This window comes from Ornithorhynchus anatinus, chromosome 5, assembly GCF_004115215.2.
Source record: "Ornithorhynchus anatinus isolate Pmale09 chromosome 5, mOrnAna1.pri.v4, whole genome shotgun sequence".
Classification (NCBI taxonomy): domain Eukaryota; kingdom Metazoa; phylum Chordata; class Mammalia; order Monotremata; family Ornithorhynchidae; genus Ornithorhynchus; species Ornithorhynchus anatinus.
In genome coordinates this window covers 95,979,459-96,000,300 of record NC_041732.1, presented here as the reverse complement: position 1 = coordinate 96,000,300, position 20,842 = coordinate 95,979,459, and the positions used below count along the sequence as shown (strand labels likewise).

Here is a 20,842-nt window from a genome sequence, read left to right as displayed (position 1 = left end):
TTTCTCCAAAAGGATGATGATGTAATGCCCTTCTTGTAGGCAGAATATGAGCTGAAAATGGACTGTAAGCCCGTCATTGGACAGGGATTGTCTTTATCTGTTGCCGAATTGTACATTACAAGCGCTTAGTACAGTGCTCTGCACATTCATTCTCAATAAATACTATTGAATGAATGAAATGGACCACTAAGCGGCTTTCATGAATTCCTGAAGTAGGAAATGGAGGTAATGGGAATCTGGAACCCAGTACCTCCCCACCATATCTACTGTTTCTGCACTTACTCTAACAAACATAGCTTCCTTTCTCCTGAACAGCTTCTTAGTTTCATGAATAACATTACTGGACAAGCAGGAGATCGTACAGGATAATGCTTGTGCTTTAAAAATTAATCCCCTATCTTCTTCTGTTTGTTGTCCGATAAAAAGTTGACAGTGGACCGATTTAGTTTTCCTGTAAAATGACATTTTGAGACCATTAAATTTCAACATAATGTATATACTTGAAAATCAGCAACAGAAATTGACAGTAAGCAAAAACCTGCCGTCCCTGATGTCATTTTGTTCCCAATTTGCCTTATCATGGATTTCACCCACCTCATGTTGTCTGCGTCCTCTCTAGACTCGACCCCTCCGGATTCTTATTGTTTCGCTGGGACAAGTAAAACGAAGCCCAGCATCACTAATGATGGGAGATATTGCATTTGTTTTTTCTACCGATCTTTTTTTTACTGCTTAAAAATGTTTGCTGGGTTTGTAAATCGAATTAGATGCACATGGGTTGTTTCTTGATGAAGGCAATAACTGTCAGGCAGAAGCCTAGCGTTAGACGAATATTGAAGGAAAGAATCAGATGGTTGATTCATTGGTCACTTGATCAGGTCACTGTAACGAGGGCAAAGTGGAACACAGTGCTACAGAAGGGATGACCTCAAGGAGTAGGGATTGTATCTGTTTATTGTTATACTCTCTCAAGCACTCTAGTGCTGTACATACACTCAAAAATACAGTTTAATTCATGAATAAAGGAGTGTGTAAGATAGGATTGGAATCACATGGAGTATGAGCAAGAGCATTTGGACAGTGGGAAACCACAGGAGTCTTGAGAAAGAAGGAAAGGTCAAGGGCAGGGAATGTGTCTACAAACTGCTCTTATCGAGTACCTTCCATTGCTCTTACAGCAAAGTATCCGAAGTGCTCAGGATCCAGGGGATGTAGAAGGCAGTGAACGTTATCTGACCGAGGCGACCAGAGCAAAGGCAACACTTTTTACCTACCTGTTAACTGTGTAACTCGGTTGAATTCCTTTTCACTAAAAACAAAAACAAAGACTGGAAAAGGGTAAACTCTGCTTTATATTTCAGAACTAGTTTGAAATTCTATGAAAGATATGATGACTATCCTCCAGTGAGCCAGGCAAATCAATTGTATTTGTTGAGTGCTTACTGTGTGCAATGCACTGTACTCCTCCCCTCCCCCGTTTTTACTGTGAACCCGTTATTGAGCAGCAGTTGTCTTTACCTGTTGCCGAATTGTACATTCCAAGCGCTTAGTACAATGCTCTGCAAATGGTAAGCGCTCAATAAATACTACTGAATGAATGAATGAATGAATGAATACAAACTCTTATATTGTACTCTCCCAAGTACTTAGTACAGTGCTCTGCACCCAGTAAATGCTTAAAGAACACGATTGATTGAGCCGGTGAGGAGGGTTGGAGGTTGGATAGTAGAGTATCTCTACTATCCACAGCACAGAAGATAAAAATAAAATAGGAGTAATAACAATAATTGTGGTATTCATTAAGTGCTATGTGCCAGGCATGCTACTAAGCACAGGGTGGATACAAGCAAATGGCGCTGGATACAGTCACTGTCCCATATAGGGCTCACGATCTCAATCCCCATTTTACAGATGAGGTAACTGAAGCCCAGAGAAGCAAAGTGACTTGCACAAGGTCACACAGCAGACAAGTGGTGGAGCCGGGATTAGAACCCATGATCTTCTGACTCCCAGGCCCATGCTCTCTCCACTATTGCATGCTGCTTCTCTAAAAGCAGTGTCATCCCTGGATCAGTCCAGAGGGCATTTCCAGCCCAGCATTCTCTCTTTGACCATGGTGCCAGGTAGATTGGAGAAATCTACATGTTGGTGGTTGCCCACCTTGATGCCCATCCTCATGATGGCAGATAAGGCAGTCAATTAATTGCTTTTATTGAGCATTTGCTGTGTGAAGAGTACTGTGGATCCAATACTCTGTTCCTGAATCCTGACACTCTAGAGACACCATCTTGTAACAGACTTGTGGGCAGGGAATGTGTCAACCAACTCCGTTGCTTTATACTCCTGTGAGCGCTTAGTGCAGTTTCTGCACACACTAAGTGCTCAATAAATGCCATTGATTGATGGATTGGATTGATAGAGACATCACAGAACAGACAGTCAGAAAAACTGAGAAGTAGAATGCCCTAGTGGAAAGAGCATGGGCTTGGGAGTCAGAGGTCCTGGATTCTAATCCCGGCTCTGCCAATGCTCACTGTGTGACCATGGGCAAGTCACCTAACTTCCTGGTGCCTCAATTTCCTCAACTGTAAAATAGGGGTTAAATCCTACTCCCTCCTCCTTATGCAGGACAGGGACGGTGTCCAACCCGATTGATTTGTAACTACTCCACCACTTAAAACAGTGTTTGACACATACTAAGGGCTTAATAAATACCATTAAAACCGTTCTTTTCTATCTTTGAACTAAGCATTTAATAGAGTGCTTTGCACACAGTAAGTGCTCAATAAATATGAATGAATGAATGATAAACTGGCTAGGAGTTTAAAATGTTTGCTGGAAAATGATAGATTAAACAGTATTAAATCTTGTGACCGGAAGAAGTTTGTAAATAAGGATATGCTCTAGACTCTATGCTCATTGTGGGCAGGGAATGGGTCAGCTTTTTGAGAGGATTATACTCTCCCCAGTGCTTATTACAGTGCTCCGCACACAGTAAGAGCTCAATAAATACAGTTTATTCCTATGGCTGGAAAGGTCTGTGGGATTCATGAGTCGGTAGCGAGGATATAAGCAGTAGGTCGGCCAGTCATATTTATTGAGCACTTACTGTGTGCAGAGCACTGTACTAAGCCCTTGGGAAAGTACTAAAGAACAGTAAATAGACATATTCCCTGCCGACAACGAGCTTAAAGTCTAGTGGAGGAGACAACATGTATATAGACATATATGTATATATACATATATATATATATATTTATATGTCTTTGTGTGTGTGTATATAGTTGTCAGTGGGGTCTTCTTCAAATACAAAGGACAACTATATTTAATAATAATAATAATGGTGTTTGTTAAGCGCTTACTATGTGCCAAGCACTGTTCTAAGTGCTGGGGGGATACAAGGTAATCTGCTTGTCCCATATGGGGCTCATGGTCTTAATCCCCATTTTACAGATGACGTAACTGAGGCACAGAGAAGTTAAGTGACTTACCCAAAGTCACACGGCTGGCAAGTGGTGGAGCTGGGATTAGAACCCGTGACCTCTGACTCCCAAACCCCTTCTCTTTCCACTGAGCCATGCTGCTTCTCTGAGCATATATATAGTTGAAGTTCACCTATTCGTATAATGAAGTTCACCCATTCATGCATTACGCGGCTGAAAAGGCCAATTGAAATTGACAGTATCTGCCACATTGGGCACACCAAAAAGTTGATCCTTCTTGTGTTGTTTGTAACTTAATATTTGTAGTGTTTAGTGCTGTTTTCTCTTCTTCCTCCTCCCCCTCTCTTTCCATATGAAGATTTGCTCAAAGAGACCTACTCCCTTCTTGATGGCAGAGCTGCAAAAGATTAATACTTAAATACCCGTTATTTTCCCAAACAATAATCATGATCATCTGTGAAAGTTGCATGAGTGAGGTCCTAGGCTGAGCGGTCTGGAATTTTTTCTTGCCATAAAAGGGCTTCCAAATACTCCAAAGGCTCAAAATCCCTTACTCTTGATTGGAGGGCCTTTTAAAGAAAATATTAAACTAATTCTTGGGGAATATTGTGAATATGAGACTTGTCTCTCCAGAGCTTGTTGACTAAGGCAAGAGTGCTGATTCTATTTATCTGAAAAGGAATCATTCTTTAGAGAATGTTCTCAACACTTCTCTGCTTCCTGCCGGGCTCATTTTGCAGCTTCTCCAACTCTTTAATGAGGCAGCTTTCTGCCACATCTTTGCAGCTGGGTCTGTCTGAACTAGAACTGGCGCCCGAAGAGCTGCGAGCCTTTAGAAGCTTATTCCTCCTCGTCGGTAGAGAAGCAAGATGAAATCCTCATTCCGACTCACCCCGACTTCCCTCGCGGACATTTGCATATACGTCTCCTTCAGCAGGAGATCGTGAGTTGCACTTTGAAACATTTAGAGGGACCCAGTAAAGTGTCAGAGCCAGAGTTGGACTTGAAATTAAAGACAGTTCTCTTTGATTAAACACATCCCTGTTTCCCTAGTCAGTATAAACAAACAGCCCTAGTATAGGGTGCCCAAGGGGCACCCTTGGTGAACTTACTTGAAATCTGTAGCCATGAAAATGTTGTAGACACATTTTCATTTCCATGACCAAACTTAGAGCAACAACAAGGTCAGCAAAAGTAAAATTGTTGAGAGATGGAACACTTTGAAAGCTCACTTGAGGTTTTGTTCCTGAGGTAATTTACGCATCAATCAGTCAATCTTTTTTTTTTAATGGTATTTGCTAAGTGCTTACTGTGTGGCCGGCACTATACTAAGCGCTGAGGTAGATACAAGCTGCTCAGATTGGATGCAGTTTATCTACCACCTGGACTCATTCATTCAATACTGTTTATTGAGCGCTTACTATGTGCAGAGCACTGTACTAAGCATTTGGAATGTACAAATCGGTAACAGATAGAGACAGTCCCTGCCCTTTGATGGGCTTACAGTCTTAATGTCATTTTACAGATGAGTTAACTGAGGCCCAGAGAAGTTAACCACCTAAGGTCACGTAGCAGACAAGTGGCAGAGCCAGGATTAGAACCCAGGTTCTTTGGACTCCCAGGACGTGCTCTGTCCACTAGGCCATGTTGATTTTCCATTCTCAAGAGTATTTATTGCACATTTAACTCACATGGAATGCAAGGCAAGGAGGCATAAGGGAAAATGGTGGTAGCCTAGACGATTGCCAAGTATGACGGCATAAGACACAACCTTTTTATGTGCCCAGTGTCTCGGCGAGTTTGGTTCCTGCGTTGGCCTTTTCAACCACACCCACATCCATTGGTTAACTTCACCGACCATAAGCTTGTTGTGCGCAGGGAATGTGTCTATTATATTGTTATATTGTACTCTCCCCAGTTCTTAGGACAGAGCTCTGCACACAGTAAGTGCTCAATAAGTTCAACTGAGTGAATGACTGGTGTCTTCTTCAAATACAAAAGACAGTTATATGTGCATATATAGATCTTTATATACCCCACTGTATTCAGAAGCAGCGTGGCTCAGTGGAAAGAGCACAGGCTTGGGAGTCAGAGGTTATGGGTTCAAATCCCCGCTCTGCCACTTGTCAGCTGTGTGACTGTGGGCAAGTCACTTAACTTCTCTTTGCCTCAGTTACCTCATCTGTAAAATGGGGATTAACTGTGAGCCCCACGGGGGACAACCTGATTACCCTGCATCTACCCCCAGCGCTTAGAACAGTGCTCTGCACATAGTAAGCGCTTAACAAACACCAACATTATTATTATTGCAAAGCCCTTGGGAAAGTTCAATAAGATCCCTGTCCCCAAGGAGTTTCTTATATAACATCTAGATTGAGGTGCCCCAAAACATATATAATCTGGGTCTTTCTCTTTCTCACTGACATGTAAGATTTGAGAAGTTCAGCATAATTCTGCAGTTCCAAGGGACAATAATCTTTTGGTTGGCCTCTTCTCCCGAATTCCTTAATGTTGAGTGCTGTCTCAAACCTCGGGTGTTGGTTCAGATTTTTGCACCCCTGAAGTTGGAAGGAATGTTCCAATTGTGAGCCTAATGAAAAACTTTCACCTAAAATAGTAATAAGAACCAGCAGCAGCAAGGCCTAGGGATTAGAACACAGACCTGGGAGTCAGAAGGATCTGGGTTCTAATCTTGGCTCCACTATTTGTCTGCTTTGTGACCTTGGACAAGTCACTTTACTGCTCTGTGCCACAGTTTCCTCATTGGTAAAATGGGCATTAAGACTGTGATCCTCTTGTGTGTAGGGAATGGGTCAGTTATATTGTTATACTGTACTCTCCCAGGTGCTTAGTACAGTGCTTTGCACACAGAAAGCGCTCAATAAATATGATTGAATGAGTGACATGGACTGTGTCCAACCTAATTAACTTGCATCTACCCTAGGGCTTAATTCAGTTCCTGGCACATAGAAAGCACTTAGGACATACCGTTACAAATAAACAAACAACATTATCATTATGGTATGCGTAAAGCACTTCCTATGTGTCGAGCACTATTCTAACCAGACAGATCTTTCATCTGAGAGGAAGAGACTAGATGCTTCCTCTAGACTGTGAGTTCATTGCGGTGGGGAAAAAGTATTTACCAACTCTGTTATATTGTAATAATAATAATTGTGGCATTTATCAAGTGCTTACTATATGCCAGGCGCTGTTTTAAGCTCTGGGGTAGATTCAAGGTAATCGGGTTGGACTCAGTCCCTGTCCCACGTAGGGCTCCCAATCTTAATCCCCATTTTACGGATGAGGGAACGGAGGCACAGAGAAGTGAAGTGATTTGCCCAAGGTTACAGAGCAGACAAGTGGCAGAGCTGGGATTAGAACCCAGGTCCTTCTGACTCCCAGGCCTGGGATCTCTCTAATAATAATAATAATAATAATGTTGGCATTTTTTAAGTGCTTACTATGTGCCAAGCACTGTTCTAAGCACTGGGGTAGATACAAGGTCATGGGATTGTCCCACGTGGGGCTCACAGTCTTCATCCCCATTTTCCAGATGATGGAACTGAGGCCCAGAGAAGTGAAGTGACTTGCCCACAGTCACCCAGCCGACAAGTGGCAGAGCCAGGATTAGAACCCACGACCTCTGACTCCCAAGCCTGGGCTCTGTCCACTGAGCCACGCTGCTTCTCTACTAGGCCACACTGCTTCTCATTACTCTCCCAAGAACCTAGCCCATCATTCAGACTGTGAGCCCATTATCACTTAGACTGTGAGCCCGTTATTGGGCAGGGATTGTCTCTATTTGTTGCCCAACTGTACATTCCAAGTGCTTAGTACAGTGCTCTGCACATAGTAAGCGCTCAATAAATACTATTGAATGAATGAATGCACACAGTAAGTGCTCAATAAACATAATTGATGGATTTATTGATTGATTCCCCCTTAGGGCTGGCCTACTGGGGTTCTTTGACACCACCGTGATTTCAGGAACCTCCTCCCAGAACTTTTCATTCATGCTAATAGAGACTGAAAGCAATTCTGCTCCCATTGATGTGTGGGTAAAGAATGTGTTGACCAAATCTGTTATTTTGTACTCTTCCAACTCCTTAATATGGTCCTCTGCACACACCAATTGAGAAGCAACATGGCCTAGTCGATCGGGCAGAGGCCTGGGAGTCAGAGGTCCTGGGTTCTAATGCTGGTACCGACACTTGTCTGCCTGTGTGACCTTGATTAAGTCCCTTAACATATCTGTGCTTCAGTTATCTCATCTGTTAAATGGGTATTAAGACTGTGAACCCTATGTGGGACAAGGACTGTGTCCAGTTATATTGTATCTTCCCCAGCATGTTGTACATTGCCTGGCACGTAGAAGTATTTATCAAATACCACTAATAGAATTTTTTAATGTGATTTATTAACTGATGTATTTCATAATTTACTTCTTTATATTAACGTCTGTCTCCCCTTCTAGACCGTTAGCTCGTTTGGGCAGGGAACTTGTCTACCTACTCTGTTATATGTAAGCCTGGGGTGGGCAGGGATTGTCTCTATTGCAGGACTGTATTTTCCAAGTGCTTAGAACAGTGCTATGCACATAGCGCCCAATAAATACAATTGAATGAATGAATACTGAACTCTCCCAAGTGCTTAGTACAGTGATGATGATGATGATGGTATTTGTTAAGTGCTTACTTTGTGCCAAGCACAGTTCAGGTTGTCCCACATGGAGCTCACAGTCTCAATCCCCATTTTAGCACAGTGAGCACTCAGTAAGTCTGACTGGTTGACTGACTGATTGGTTTGGCCTTGTAAATAATGGCATATTTTTTCCAAGATGGGAGAGACTATTTTGCCATTCAATCACCCACTATGCCTGAACTCCCTACCCACCTCACAGGAATACAATTCCTGAACAGATCATTAGCTGAAGAGAGGGCAGGGGGTCCTAATAACGGTATCATTATTGTTACGTGCTCTATTGCTGGGCGACATTTGGTCCTTGGCATTTGTGTCCGTGGTATTCTCGCTTCACTTTGTTGACAGGTTATGCTGCTCTCTGACTAATAACTCAATTTGGAGAGTCTATCACCTCCCCCATTTTCTACATAATAGTATTCTGAGTCTTCCACTTATTCTCCTTTTGTAATTCTGTTTCCTCCTCTTCATAGGTAGAAGGAGGTTATTCAAGAATTTGTGGAGGATAAGCATGAAGCAACTTCTCTATAACTTGGGTTCACCCTCCGCCCTTCTCCCTTTCCATATTAATGCCCGTTCAAAAAGTTAGTGGGTAGAAAAATCGCACTGCGCTTTGAGCTGGTTTACACTTCATAGATTTGTCTTCAGCTGCCTCAGTGTATTGCTTTTGTTATTAAAATAAGGTTCTTGGAGTCCAGGATTTAAAGTTCAAAGCTTAGGAGGAAGTGCCTCCTTTTGTTGTGCATAGCAAGGTTGTTAGCAAGGTTATTAGAGGTTATTGCATATAGCAAGATTATTATTAATAATGATTATAATGATATTTGTTAAGTGCTTACTGTGTGCCAAGCACTGTTCTAAGAGAAACAGGGTCCCCCAGTAGATAGAGCACGGGCTTGGGAGTCAGAAGGACCTGGGTTCTAATTTGGCTCCACCAGTTATCTGCTGTGTGACTCTGTGCCTCAATTTCCTCATCTGCAAAATGGGGATTAAGACTGAGCACCCCACATGGGACAGGGATTATGTCCAATTTGATTAGCTTGTATCTACCCTAGTTCTTAATTCAGTGCCTGGCACTTAGTATGTACTTAACATATACCATTAAAAAAAGGCAAAAAAAAAGTCAAGATGCTAGAAGGAAGTACATGATATTGGCCTTCTTGACACCAGGGTTAATGTTTTAGATGTACCATTTAAAATCTAGATTTCCCACTCTCTACCACTAACGTTCCCTCTAGTAACCCATTAGAGATCACACATGCCTACATCTTGAACTGACTCTCATTCACCAGTGGTGACAAATTCCCTGTGTTTATTCATTCGGTAGTATTTATTGAGTGCTTACTATGTGGAGAGCACTGTACTAAGCACTTGGAATGTACAAATTGGTAACAGATACAGTCCCTGCCCTTTGACAGGCTTACAGTCTAATCGGGGGAGACAGACAAAAACAATAGCAATAAATTTCCTCTATGTAAACCATTACAGTAGGATGCTAAAAATCGCCCATGTCATTTCCTCTTGCTCCACACCCTTCTGCGCCACCCTTGCACTTGAATTTGGACCATTTAGTCACCCTCCCTTAGCTCCACAGCACTTACATACAGATCTGTAATTTATTAATTTATGTTAATGTCTGTGTCCTCCTCTAGTCTATAAGCTTGTTATAGATAGGGAAGGTGTCTTCCAACTCCGTTACATTGTGCCCTCCCAAGGGCTTTGTACGATGCTCTGTACACCGTAGATGCTCCATAAATACAATGGATGGATTGATTGATTGATTGACTTAGGAGTCATGCTGCCATGACTAGTGAAGCTATGGCCTGGAATAAGCTGCTACATTTTATCACCAAGTCAAAGAATGATGGGCTCCCAGTTTTAACATCCCCATAGCAGTCATACAAATGTGACATTTCACACAAGGGAGAATAAGGAGCCAGTGAACTGACTCAGTAATTTTTTTATGTTCTTAATAGTCGCAGGATTCTGCAGGTCTCCTTTTTTATGACCATGAAGAGGTCCAAGGAGTGGATGCTATGTTGCTTTGTTGCAAGTGGATTGTTTTCCTCTCATCTATTTTAATCAAACCCAGGACGTCCATGATAACATTCAGATGTCGAGGTGGAAAGTGATGTTAGAAATCACAAGCTGATTTCTGGCATTGTTGTTCAGAAAGAATAGCTCATCGGTATTTGACTTCACAATGGTGTTTTTCCACATTTTAATATTGATGCATGAAAATTTTTTCATACTTAAGTACTAAGTTGATTGGCATTTTAGAACCTTAGGTCAGTGGTCATAGTTCTCATGCTAAACAGTTAGGGTACATCTATTTTTATAGCTAACATGGTGGGTATTTAGTATTAAGAGGTGATATTGTGAGTTCGAATCCCAGCTCTGCCACTTGTCGGCTGTGTGACTGTGGGCAAGTCACTTAACTTCTCTGTGCCTCAGTTCCCTCATCTGTAAAATGGGGATTAAGACTGTGAGCCCCACGTGGGACAACCTGATTCCCCTATGTCTACCCCAGCGCTTAGAACAGTGCTCGGCACATAGTAAGCGCTTAACAAATACCAACATTATTATATTGTGGTGTATTCATCAATTAGTCTCGCCTATTAGACTGTGAGGTCAGCCCCAAAACACTAAAGTAAATATCCTTATGCAAAATGATTTACCCTATCTGTATTTTTTTTTCAAAGTCTGTCTCCCACGATAGAGTGTAATCTCCTTGTGGGGAGAGATAATGCTTACCAACTCTATTTCTATTGTACTTCCCCAAGCACTTAGTACAGTGCTCTACAAACAGTAAAACACTCAATAAATTCCACTGGTGGATTGATCGATCGATCGAGTGACTGATTAATGGTTAAGGATTACGTCACCTACATCTTCTGCTCGGCATCCAATAAGTGCTCAGAAACTCACTGAACTGTGATATCGTGCATTCAAATGCATTAATTTGAGTTATGCTCATACTGATGTAAAATTGCTTTTCGTTAAGGTATATGTTTATATCTAAATATCTCAACTCTGTGTATTGTAGACATGAATTTATAGGCATACATGCATAACTATACGTTTTCATCTTCATTTCCTAAGGAAATTGGCCAAGAAGAGAAAGGAAACAATGAGCAACACCCGGCAGGAGATGACGGTGATGGTGAATTCGATGGATAAAAGCTACGCTGAGCAAGGCACCAACTGTGATGAGGCATTCTCTTTCATGGATACCCACAATCTCAATGGGAGATGTACGTTCAGAAAATCTTGCATCTTTCGGTCTTTTCCTGTCTTGTTCAGTGGCAAGGGTTGGAGAAGCAGCGTGGCTCAGTGGAAAGAGCACGGGCTTTGGAGTCAGGGCTCATGAGTTCGAATCCCAGCTCTGCCACTTGTCGGCTGTGTGACTGTGGGCAAGTCACTTCGCTTCTCTGCGCCTCAGTTCCCTCATCTGTAAAATGGGGATTAAGACTGTGAGCCCCACGTGGGACAACCTGATTCCCCTATGTCTACCCCAGCACTTAGAACAGTGCTCGGCACATAGTAAGCGCTTAATAAATACCAACATTATTATTATTATTAGTAGTAACCGGCAAGGATGTGGAAGAAATGTCAGAGGCTCCACACATTTTGTTTGATGTCCAGTTAGTAGGTTGTATCTTCTTCTGCACTGTACTCAAGTGCCTCGTTCGAATGGGACAGGCCTTTGTCATAATGATAACTATAACTGTGGTATTTGTTAAGCACTTATTATATGCCAGGCACTGTACTAAGTGCTGGGGTGGGGCACAGTCCCTGACCCATGTGGAACTCAGAGTCTCAATCCCCATTTTACAGACAAGGTAACTGAGGCACAGAGAAGTAAAGTGACTTGCCCAAAGTCACACAGCAGGCAAGTGATGGAGCTAGGATTAGAACCCATGACCTTCTGAATCCCATATCTGTGACTATCCACTACACCAGGAGATCAGCCAGGCTTCTCAAAACACCGACAGCAAGGGGAACTGAAGTTTTCGGTCCTTGCTAATTATAACTGTGGTATTTGTTAAGGGCTAACTATGTGTCAAGCACTGTACTAAGCTCTGGGGTAGCTTCAAGATAATCAGGTCCCACGTGGGACCTCCTTATCTTGCAGATGAGGGAACTGAGGCATAGAGAAGTTAAGTGACTTGCCCAAGGTCGCATGGCTGGTAAGTGGTAGAACCAGGATTAGAACCCAGTTCCGCTGACTTCCAGATCCATGCTCTTTCCACTAGGCCATGCTGCTCCTCGCTGCTGAGCTGTAAAGAGAATGGCCTAGTGGAAAGAGTACGGGCCTGGGAGTCAGAGAGCCTGGGTTCTGATTCTGGCTTTGCCAATTGTTTACTTTGTGACCTTGGGCAAGTTATTTAACTTTTCAATGTTTCAGTGGCCTCAACTGTAAAATGGGGATTGAATTCCTGGTCTCCCTCCTAATTGGACTGTGAGCCCCTTGCGGGATAGGGACTGTGTCCCACATGATTGATTTGTATCTGCCCCAGCGCTTAGACCAGTGCTTGACAAATAGTAAACACTTACCAAATACCATTTTAAAAAAAAAAGCTGGGATCTTGTATCCGATAGAAACATTGCTTATTATCACTTTGTGTTCAGGGACTCTTCATGATCCAGAAGGTCCAAGGTATAGTGGTGAAAGCCTCTTAGAGAACATTGTGGAAACATGTCAGATGGGGAGAAATACTCTGCAGGCAGTTTAATACCTGTATACCATTTTGCTTCTTATTCCAACATATTCCTGCAAATAATAATAATTATGGTATTTATTAAGCACTTACTATGTGCCAGGCACTGCATTAATTCAGTCATATTTATTGAACTCTTATCGTGTGCAGAACACTTTACTAAGCGCTTGGGAGAGTACAGTACAGCAATCAACAGACACATTCCCTGCTCACAATGAGCGAAGCACTGGGGTGGATGGAAGCAAATCGGGTTGGACACAGTCCCCTGTCCCGCGTAAGGCTCACAGTCTCAATCCCCTTTTTACAGATGAGGTAACTGAGACACAGAGAAATTAAGTGACTTGCCCAAGATCACAGAGCAGACAAGTCGCAGAGCCGGGATTAGAACCCATAACCTTCTGACTCCCAGACCCGTGCTCTATCCACTGCACCATGCTGCTTCTCTAAGTGTGATTGTGTGTGTGGCTGAGAGTCCTTTGAGTCCATTCCAGGATACACAAGGAATGTAATCACCATATCCAGATACTTTATAGGTGCTTTTGACACCCACTCAGCTCCAAACAATCCCCCCTCCCCACCCAACAATATTTCAGGCTCTGTTTGCTGAAGGCCAGATAGGTTTGAGCCAGTCATAGCACTGGTTATCTACCTCATGCTTGCTAGGATCAATATAAGCGCTTAGTACAGTGCTCTGCACACAGTAAGTGCTCAAAAAATACCATTGAATGAATCTAGAATCTTTTCTTCGATAGTCTTCATAGAGTTCTGTGAGCTGTTACCACACATAACTGGCCAAGCGAAGCAGGGAAGCACCATAGCCTAGTGGAAGGAACACGGGCCTTGGGAGTCGGAGGACCAGGGTCCTAAATTCGGTCCGCCACTTGTCTGCTTTTCTTGTCTTGTTCTTGTCTGTCTGTCTCCCCGGATTAGACTGTTAAGTCCGTCAAACGGCAGGGACTCTTTCTATCTGTTGCCGACTTGTTCATTCCAAGCGCTTAGTACAGTGCTCTGCACATAGTAAGCGCTCAATAAATACTATTGAATGAATGAATGAAATGAAATGCTGTTTGACCTTGGGCAAGTCACTCAACTTCTCTGTGCTTTAGCTAACTCATTTGTAAAATGAGGATTAAATCCTCCTCCCTGTGATTTAGATTGGGAGCCCCACGTGGGACAGGGATTTTGTCCAACCTGGTTACCCTGTTTCTACCCCAAGCATGTGGTTCAGTGCCTGGAACCTATCAAGGGCTTAACAAATACCATAACAAAAAAATCATAGAGCTTAATGTAGCTGCTTTAGGCCTGGTGGTGTTTTAAGACCTCTCTGAGGTGATCCTGTCATGTAATTGAATATGTGGGTGGAATGAGAATGATGAGTCAAGGTTAATGCCAAGGTTACAAGCTTGGAGATGAGGAAAGTAGTGGTGTTGTCCACAGACATAGGAAAGTCATGGGGATGACAAGGTTTGGGTGGGAAGATGGGGAATTTTGGACATCCAAGTAAGACTGTACCTCAGTTATCTCATCTGTAAAATGGGGATGAAGACTGTCAGCCCTACTTGGGACAACCTGATTACCTGATTACAAACAGATACCTGATTATCTACCCCAGCGCTTAGAACAGTGCTTGGCACATAGTAAGCGCTTAACAAATGCCAACATTATTATTATTATTATTATGTCCAATGAGACATTTTGGGAAAGGCATTTTGAAAATGTCCTCAAGGTAGGAGGAACTGGAGGAAACATCAGAGAGGTCAGGACTGGAGAGGTACATGTGTTAATTATCTACATAGAAAGGGTAGTTGAAATTTGTGAGCACAGTGAGTTCTCCAAAGGAGTGAGTGTAGATGGGGAATAGAAGGGGACCCAGAAATTAGCTTTGAGGGACCCTCAGAGTTAGAAAGTGAGAGGTAGAGGAAGAGCTAACCAAAGAGTTTAGAGGAAGCCGCCAGAGAGATAGGAGAGGGCAGTGTCAGTGAAGCCAAGGTTAAATAATGTTTCCAGGAAAATGGGATGGTCTACGGTGTTGCCTCTGTCACCCAATTCTCCCCTCCCTCCCGTTTTCCTACCCTCTTTCCCTCCCTTCCCATCAATGATTGGAACTGAGCAGAATCCTTTCATCTCTCTCTTCTTACAATTTCTTACAATGAATAAGATTCCTCAAGCTCACCTATAGGGAATGAACCAGGTGGTAGAATTTTAGCATCTAATTCTTTTGTTTAGACCCTCAAACAGGAAAGTAGTTATTAAAGGGAAAAAAATTACTGGGAAGAAAGAGTCAGTAACCCCCTCTCTCTCACTCCCAGACAGATTGTACAGGCCTGTGGATAACAGTTTGTCCTGCAATTTAGGGGTTATGTATAGAGTTTGCAAGTGGAAAGAAAAAATAGGGAGAAAGTATGCTAGGAGTTCATAGTGGACATAATCCAAAACAGAGTTGTTATCGTTTCTTTGGAGGGTTTACATATGGGGATATTGAATGAACAATTCCCTTCCAAAAAGTAAACATATATATTACTATCATGTCATTATACTGTCCCTAATAGTAATAACAACAATAATAATTGTGATATTAAGAGTGTACTGTTTATTTTGCACTATATCAAGTGCTGAAGTAGATATAGGATAATCAGGTCAGGACACTGTGCCTGTCTCACATCGGGCACATGGGTTAGAGGAGAGGGAGAACAGATATTTTATCCCTGTTTTACAAATGGGAAACTGAGTCACAGGGAACTTGTGACTTCGGTTCCCTCACCAGACCATCAGCCCCATAGCACTTATGTGAATAGCCATAATTTATGTTAATTTATTTATTTCAATATCTTTTCTCCCTTTTGGACATGTCTGCCAACTCTTTATATTGTACTCTCCCAAGTAATTAGTACAGTGCTCTGCATATGGTAAGTGCTCAGTAAATATTATTAATTGATAAGAACTTGGAAAAATACAATAGAACAGAGTTGGTACCCACAAGTCCTTCCCACAAGGAGCTTACATGTACAGTAGGAGACAGTAAAATAAATTAGGGAGGGAGAAATAATAGAGTATGAGAATATTTGCATAAATTTTGTAGGACTGGGGTTAGTACTAAAGTGCTTAAGAGATACAAAGCCAAATATATAGTCAATGCAGAGGGAAGGGTGGGGGAAATAGTGGAAATGAAGCCTTAGTTTGGAGGAACGAGTGAAGTATAGAATTCAAGCTTCATAAGGCTAAAACCTCAAGTGGAACAAGCTGGATAAGGCTTTTTATTATCTTCCACAAGCCTCTTGAATGTCAGCTAGTGTGAGAGAAACCATGCTAAATTTCAAACACTTGTGAAGCATTTTCTCCCTAACTCTTTAATTTCTTAATGAAATAATTATAGATTCAAAATGAGTTCTAGGAAACACAGGGTTTGTGAGAATAGTGATGGCAGTATTTGTTAGGTGCTTACTATGTGCCAAGCACTATATGAAGTGCTGGAGTGGATACTAGGTAATCAAGTCAGTTTGGGTAGGGATTGTTTCTGTCTGTTGCCAAATTGTACTTTCCAAGCGCTTAGTATGGTGCGCTGCACAGAGTAAATGCTCAATAAATACAATTGAATGAATAGCGTCGCTGACCCACGTGAGATGCACGGCCTAAGTAGGAAGGAGAACAGGTATCGACACCCCATTTTACAGATGAGGAAACTGAGGCCCAGAGAAGTTAAGCAACCTGACCTGGGTTACACAGCAGTCAAGTGGTGGACCAGGATTAGAATCCAGTTCCTCTGATTTAGTAGGCCCATGTTTTTTCCACTAGACCATGCTGCTTCTATCGCGTTATAGGAGAAATGCCCATATCATTAAGGAGGATTTTGAAAATAACCTCTCCTTTGACTGTATGGAATATGTCTTACTTTCACATCTGGGGCCTAATCCTCTCCCAGATGAAAATAAATTAATATTTAGGATATTTATCCTCCCTTACCATAGAATGCAACTTCTCTTATTGCATAGTTCCCAGTAGGTTCTGTTCCCTTCTTGTAGCCCTAGAAACTTTTTAGGGTACCTTAATTCAAATTAGTCTTTTCAAAGGCAATTTGCTCAAGCGAATCTGGGGAGACCTTGCAGTCCTTGAGAACAAGGGGGAGCCGGCCATTTTTCTTCCTAACCTTGTATCCTAGGAAAGTAATAATAATACTACTAATGGTATTTTTTAAGCACTTACCCTGTGCCAGGCACTGTAATAAGCGATGGAGTGGGTACAAGCAAATAAATACAGTTGGACCCAATCCCTGTCCCATGCAGGACTCACAAACTCCATCCGCATTTTACAGATGAGGTAACTGAGGTAACTGAGAAGCAAAGTGACTTGCCCAAAGCCTCACAGCAGAAAAGTGGCAGAGCCTGGTTTAGAACCCATGACCTTCTGACTCCCAGTCCCGTGCTTTATCCACCACGCCATGCTGAAAAGCCTGTATGGTACCAGTGGAGATGGGAGACTTTCAGAAACTGGAAAGGAAAACACAAATTTCAGGAGAGAGGACAGTACGATTAACCAGGTGGGAGAACAACCTGGGGGAAATATAAGGTTGTTTTAGGAAATGTTTCTGCAGCATTCCTGACAAAGCCACGTTATGTTTCTTCTAGTCCTTGTATTTAATGAAACTTATTTTGACCTTTGCCTCAATTCACTGACAGACGCCAACATGAAATTTAGTCGGTTAAGATTGTCAAAGGAATGGACTGGCCAAGTCCATTAAGGGAATTGACAAATACTGTCAGTGTTAGAGATGTGATGATTGAAGAGGAGATGATACCATCAGAAATCAGGCCAAGAGTAGTATCTCAGAGTATCTCTGAACACGAAGAGATGGGTTGATGGATGTGAACGGAACCAGTGGACTCTACAGCCCCCTTCTTCCTTCCCATCAGCCACCCACTCCATCCACAAACACACACATATCATAAGGATAAAACTGCACTGCAGTGGTTACATACTACCATGGTCTGATTATTTCTGTACCAAGAAGTTTCACTGAAGTCAAGGTAATGAAAAAAGTGAGTTTTAGCAGCAAAGGAAAGGATTATCGCTCTGTAGTGAGAGTGACAAGCAGATGAAAAACAAGGAAGGTATTCAATGAGAAATGGTTAGAAAAGGGAGAAAAAGCAACGTGGAAAACATAGCTTGAGACCTAGTTGGGGGAGTGTCTTTTTTTTTTTTTTAACGGAATGGTACTGTTGAAACGGTCGGACTTGGATTTGTTTAATGCCTCTCTTCCTAAGAATTATATGTACTCTCACCTAATCTCATTTGATCGTCCCACAGTCTCTTTTAGACTGGGAATGGACGAGTTTGAAGTGCAATCAGTTCTGCCCTGATGGGCGTTTTCCCAGAATTAATTTGGGAGTTCAGAATTAAGAGTTCTTCCCCCCCAATATATTCTCTCTCTCTCTCTCTCTCTCTGCCTCTCGATAGAATGTGACATGGTGTTGTAAGAAACAGTTTTGTACTTCCTCAGGGCTTAGGACATGAGGTGATTGCTAAAGAGGACATTTTCTTGCAATCAAGTTCTTAAAGAACACAACCCCTCATCATAGAAGAACTGGCTGTATTTAAACAAAGGACTGGGAAAAGTGGTGGATGGGAAGAGAACCAGACAATAGAGGAAAAAGAGAACCAAGAACCGTTGGCTGTATTCATGTACATACCTGTCATAATTTTCAATGCTATGGACTGAGCATCTAATCTGTATTGTACTGAGCACTTAGTACCTACTGAGTGCTTAGTGAGAAGCAGCTTGGTGTAGTGGACAGATCATGGGCCTGGGAGTCAAAAGATCATGGGTTCTAATCCTGACTCCGCCACTTGTCTGCTGTGAGGCCTTGGGCAAGTCACTTAACTTCTCAGTGCCTCAGTTACCTCATCTGTAAAATGGGGATCGAGACTGTGAGCCCATGAAGGACTGGAACTGTGTCCAACCTGATTTGCTTGTATCCACCCCAGTGCTTAGTACAGTGCCTGGCACATAGTAAGAGGCTTTAAAATACCATAATTATTATTATTATTGGGGGATAAAAGCAATGAGCTCCCTGCTTTTAAAAAGTTAAAATTTTGAAGAACAGTAGAATCAATTAATCACTAACACCTAAATTAACAGATGGATACCAAAGAGTGTTAGGGGAGTGGTGGTGAGGTAGAAGACATGTCCGGGAAGGTGTGTGTGCATAAAGTATTGATAAACTGACTGAATATATTTTACTAACCTTTATTATAGTCAGAACTGTAAAATTTCCTTCTGCGAGCGAGAGTTCCAGTTGAAATTCAGAAAGGAGACATTAGCCACAGGGAGAAGTCGTGGTGGTGATTTAGTGATTTCCCCCACTCCCAGCTGTTTTCAAAGCAAAATTCTGCATTGATTACTGCTAGGGCACTGAACCTCTGGAGGACAAGTTCCTGCTTTCAAAGCCAATCGGGTCTTCGGGACTGAAACCGGCTCCTAAAAAAAACCCGTGATGATCAGCAAATAGATTTCAGTGAATCTCAGTTGCTTTGCTTACATAAACTGACCCAAAATAAAAATTTTCCAGCTTCACTTCTGCCCCTGCAGATATTTTCCCCTGCACAATCGGGTCTCTGCCATCACTGATTAGCTTTTCTTTTCTTTGCAGCTGTATCCTCACCATCATCCTTTACAATGAAAACTAATACACTGAGCACAACAGTGCCTAATTCTTATTACCCAGGTAACCAATTTTTTTCATTCTTTCATCTCTTCATTACTCCTTCCCAATCAATCCCCACATTACTATTTCCGATGCCTTAGGGGCTTAATTCCAGCATTTGACTTGTTTTAACCAGTTGCTTGTTGTGGCTTTCTAGGGGAAAATGGGAGAACTTTTATCAGTCATTTACTGTTCTTTCTCTTTTTACCTTTTCTGCATTGACCTGCTTATGATGTATGACAGATCCATTTGTGCCAACTGCAATTTTAGGTGAGAACATTTCCCTTTATCAAAGTTTATTGCAGGAGAAATTTGGAAAGTCCATGTTCATTTTCAGAGAGGCTGGAGTCTCTCATCAGTGGTGTGCTATGAGGCTACGGACGTGAAGGGGGTGGTGGAGATAGAAAATAAAGCCATTAAAAGCATTTCTCTCTGGAAGGAAGGTTTGCTGCTCCATGTGTTTTTCATAGAACCCCAAAGCCCTGAGCAACACTCTGCTGCCTCCTCCGACTGACCAATCACTGCTCCCGCATTCTGCTCTTCCACTCAGTGAGGAGAGGGAGTTGACGTCATAGCCCTAATCCCATAAGGAGAACACAGCGTGGCCTAAATCAGCAGGGTGTTTCCGAGATCTGAAATCTGCCCAACAAGATGATCATGGCAGTGAAAATAATGTCTCATTATTCTCAGTTATTTCTGTACACTGAGAACTTCGATTTCAAAAAATAACATTTTTCCAATTAAGCCAAATGCTCTGTAGAGAAACAGTCAAAATAAGGTTTTGGCCTCCTACCAGAATCTGGTGCTGCTCTCAATACCGCCCAATTTTCTGACACGCCTGTCACACAGTGAAATTTCAAAGGAGCTGTTATTTTGAACAGCAAAATGACAAGATGGCACTTTATAATCGTAAGGTTTATTATGTGTCAGATGTCGGCAAAAATGAAATAAAATGGTAGCCCTGTGGGGCCGAATGCATTTACAGTATGAAATGTTCCCAGCAGGAGGTTAAGGGGAAAAAAAAAATCCCATTTGTCCAATCTGAGAGAGGTGAAGAGAAATGGCATTACCTGGCTATTTTAACAAAATGAGCATGAGCTGCTGTTATTGCATTGGAGACGCATAAGTAACCAGAGTGTATCATGGCTTGTGTTCTCTTTCTACGACTAACCTCACCGAAAAGGAGCACAACAAAAACGGCATCAAGGTATCGAACTATTCATTGTAGCAAGACTTCCCTCGCTAGTTGTTTAGCTTCTTCTTAATTCCCTTTCCAAAGGTG

At 42.2% G+C, this 20,842-nt stretch overlaps 1 protein-coding gene across 9 annotated transcripts in view; it reads left to right on the top strand.

Moving 5' to 3' along the window:
* Positions 1–20,842, top strand: part of PTPRM (protein tyrosine phosphatase receptor type M) — an 838,914-nt gene that overhangs the window by 653,869 nt on the left and 164,203 nt on the right. For 3 of the 9 annotated variants that reach the window (XM_029065455.2, XM_029065454.2, XM_029065459.2), the window contains 3 exons: positions 11,244–11,395; positions 19,507–19,581; positions 19,804–19,830. In XM_029065455.2, coding sequence (XP_028921288.1) covers positions 11,244–11,395; positions 19,507–19,581; positions 19,804–19,830 — 254 coding nt within the window. The remainder of the gene's footprint in view (positions 1–11,243; positions 11,396–19,506; positions 19,582–19,803; positions 19,831–20,842) is intronic. The other 6 variants (XM_029065457.2, XM_029065456.2, XM_029065461.2 and 3 more) reach the window with 2 other exon arrangements.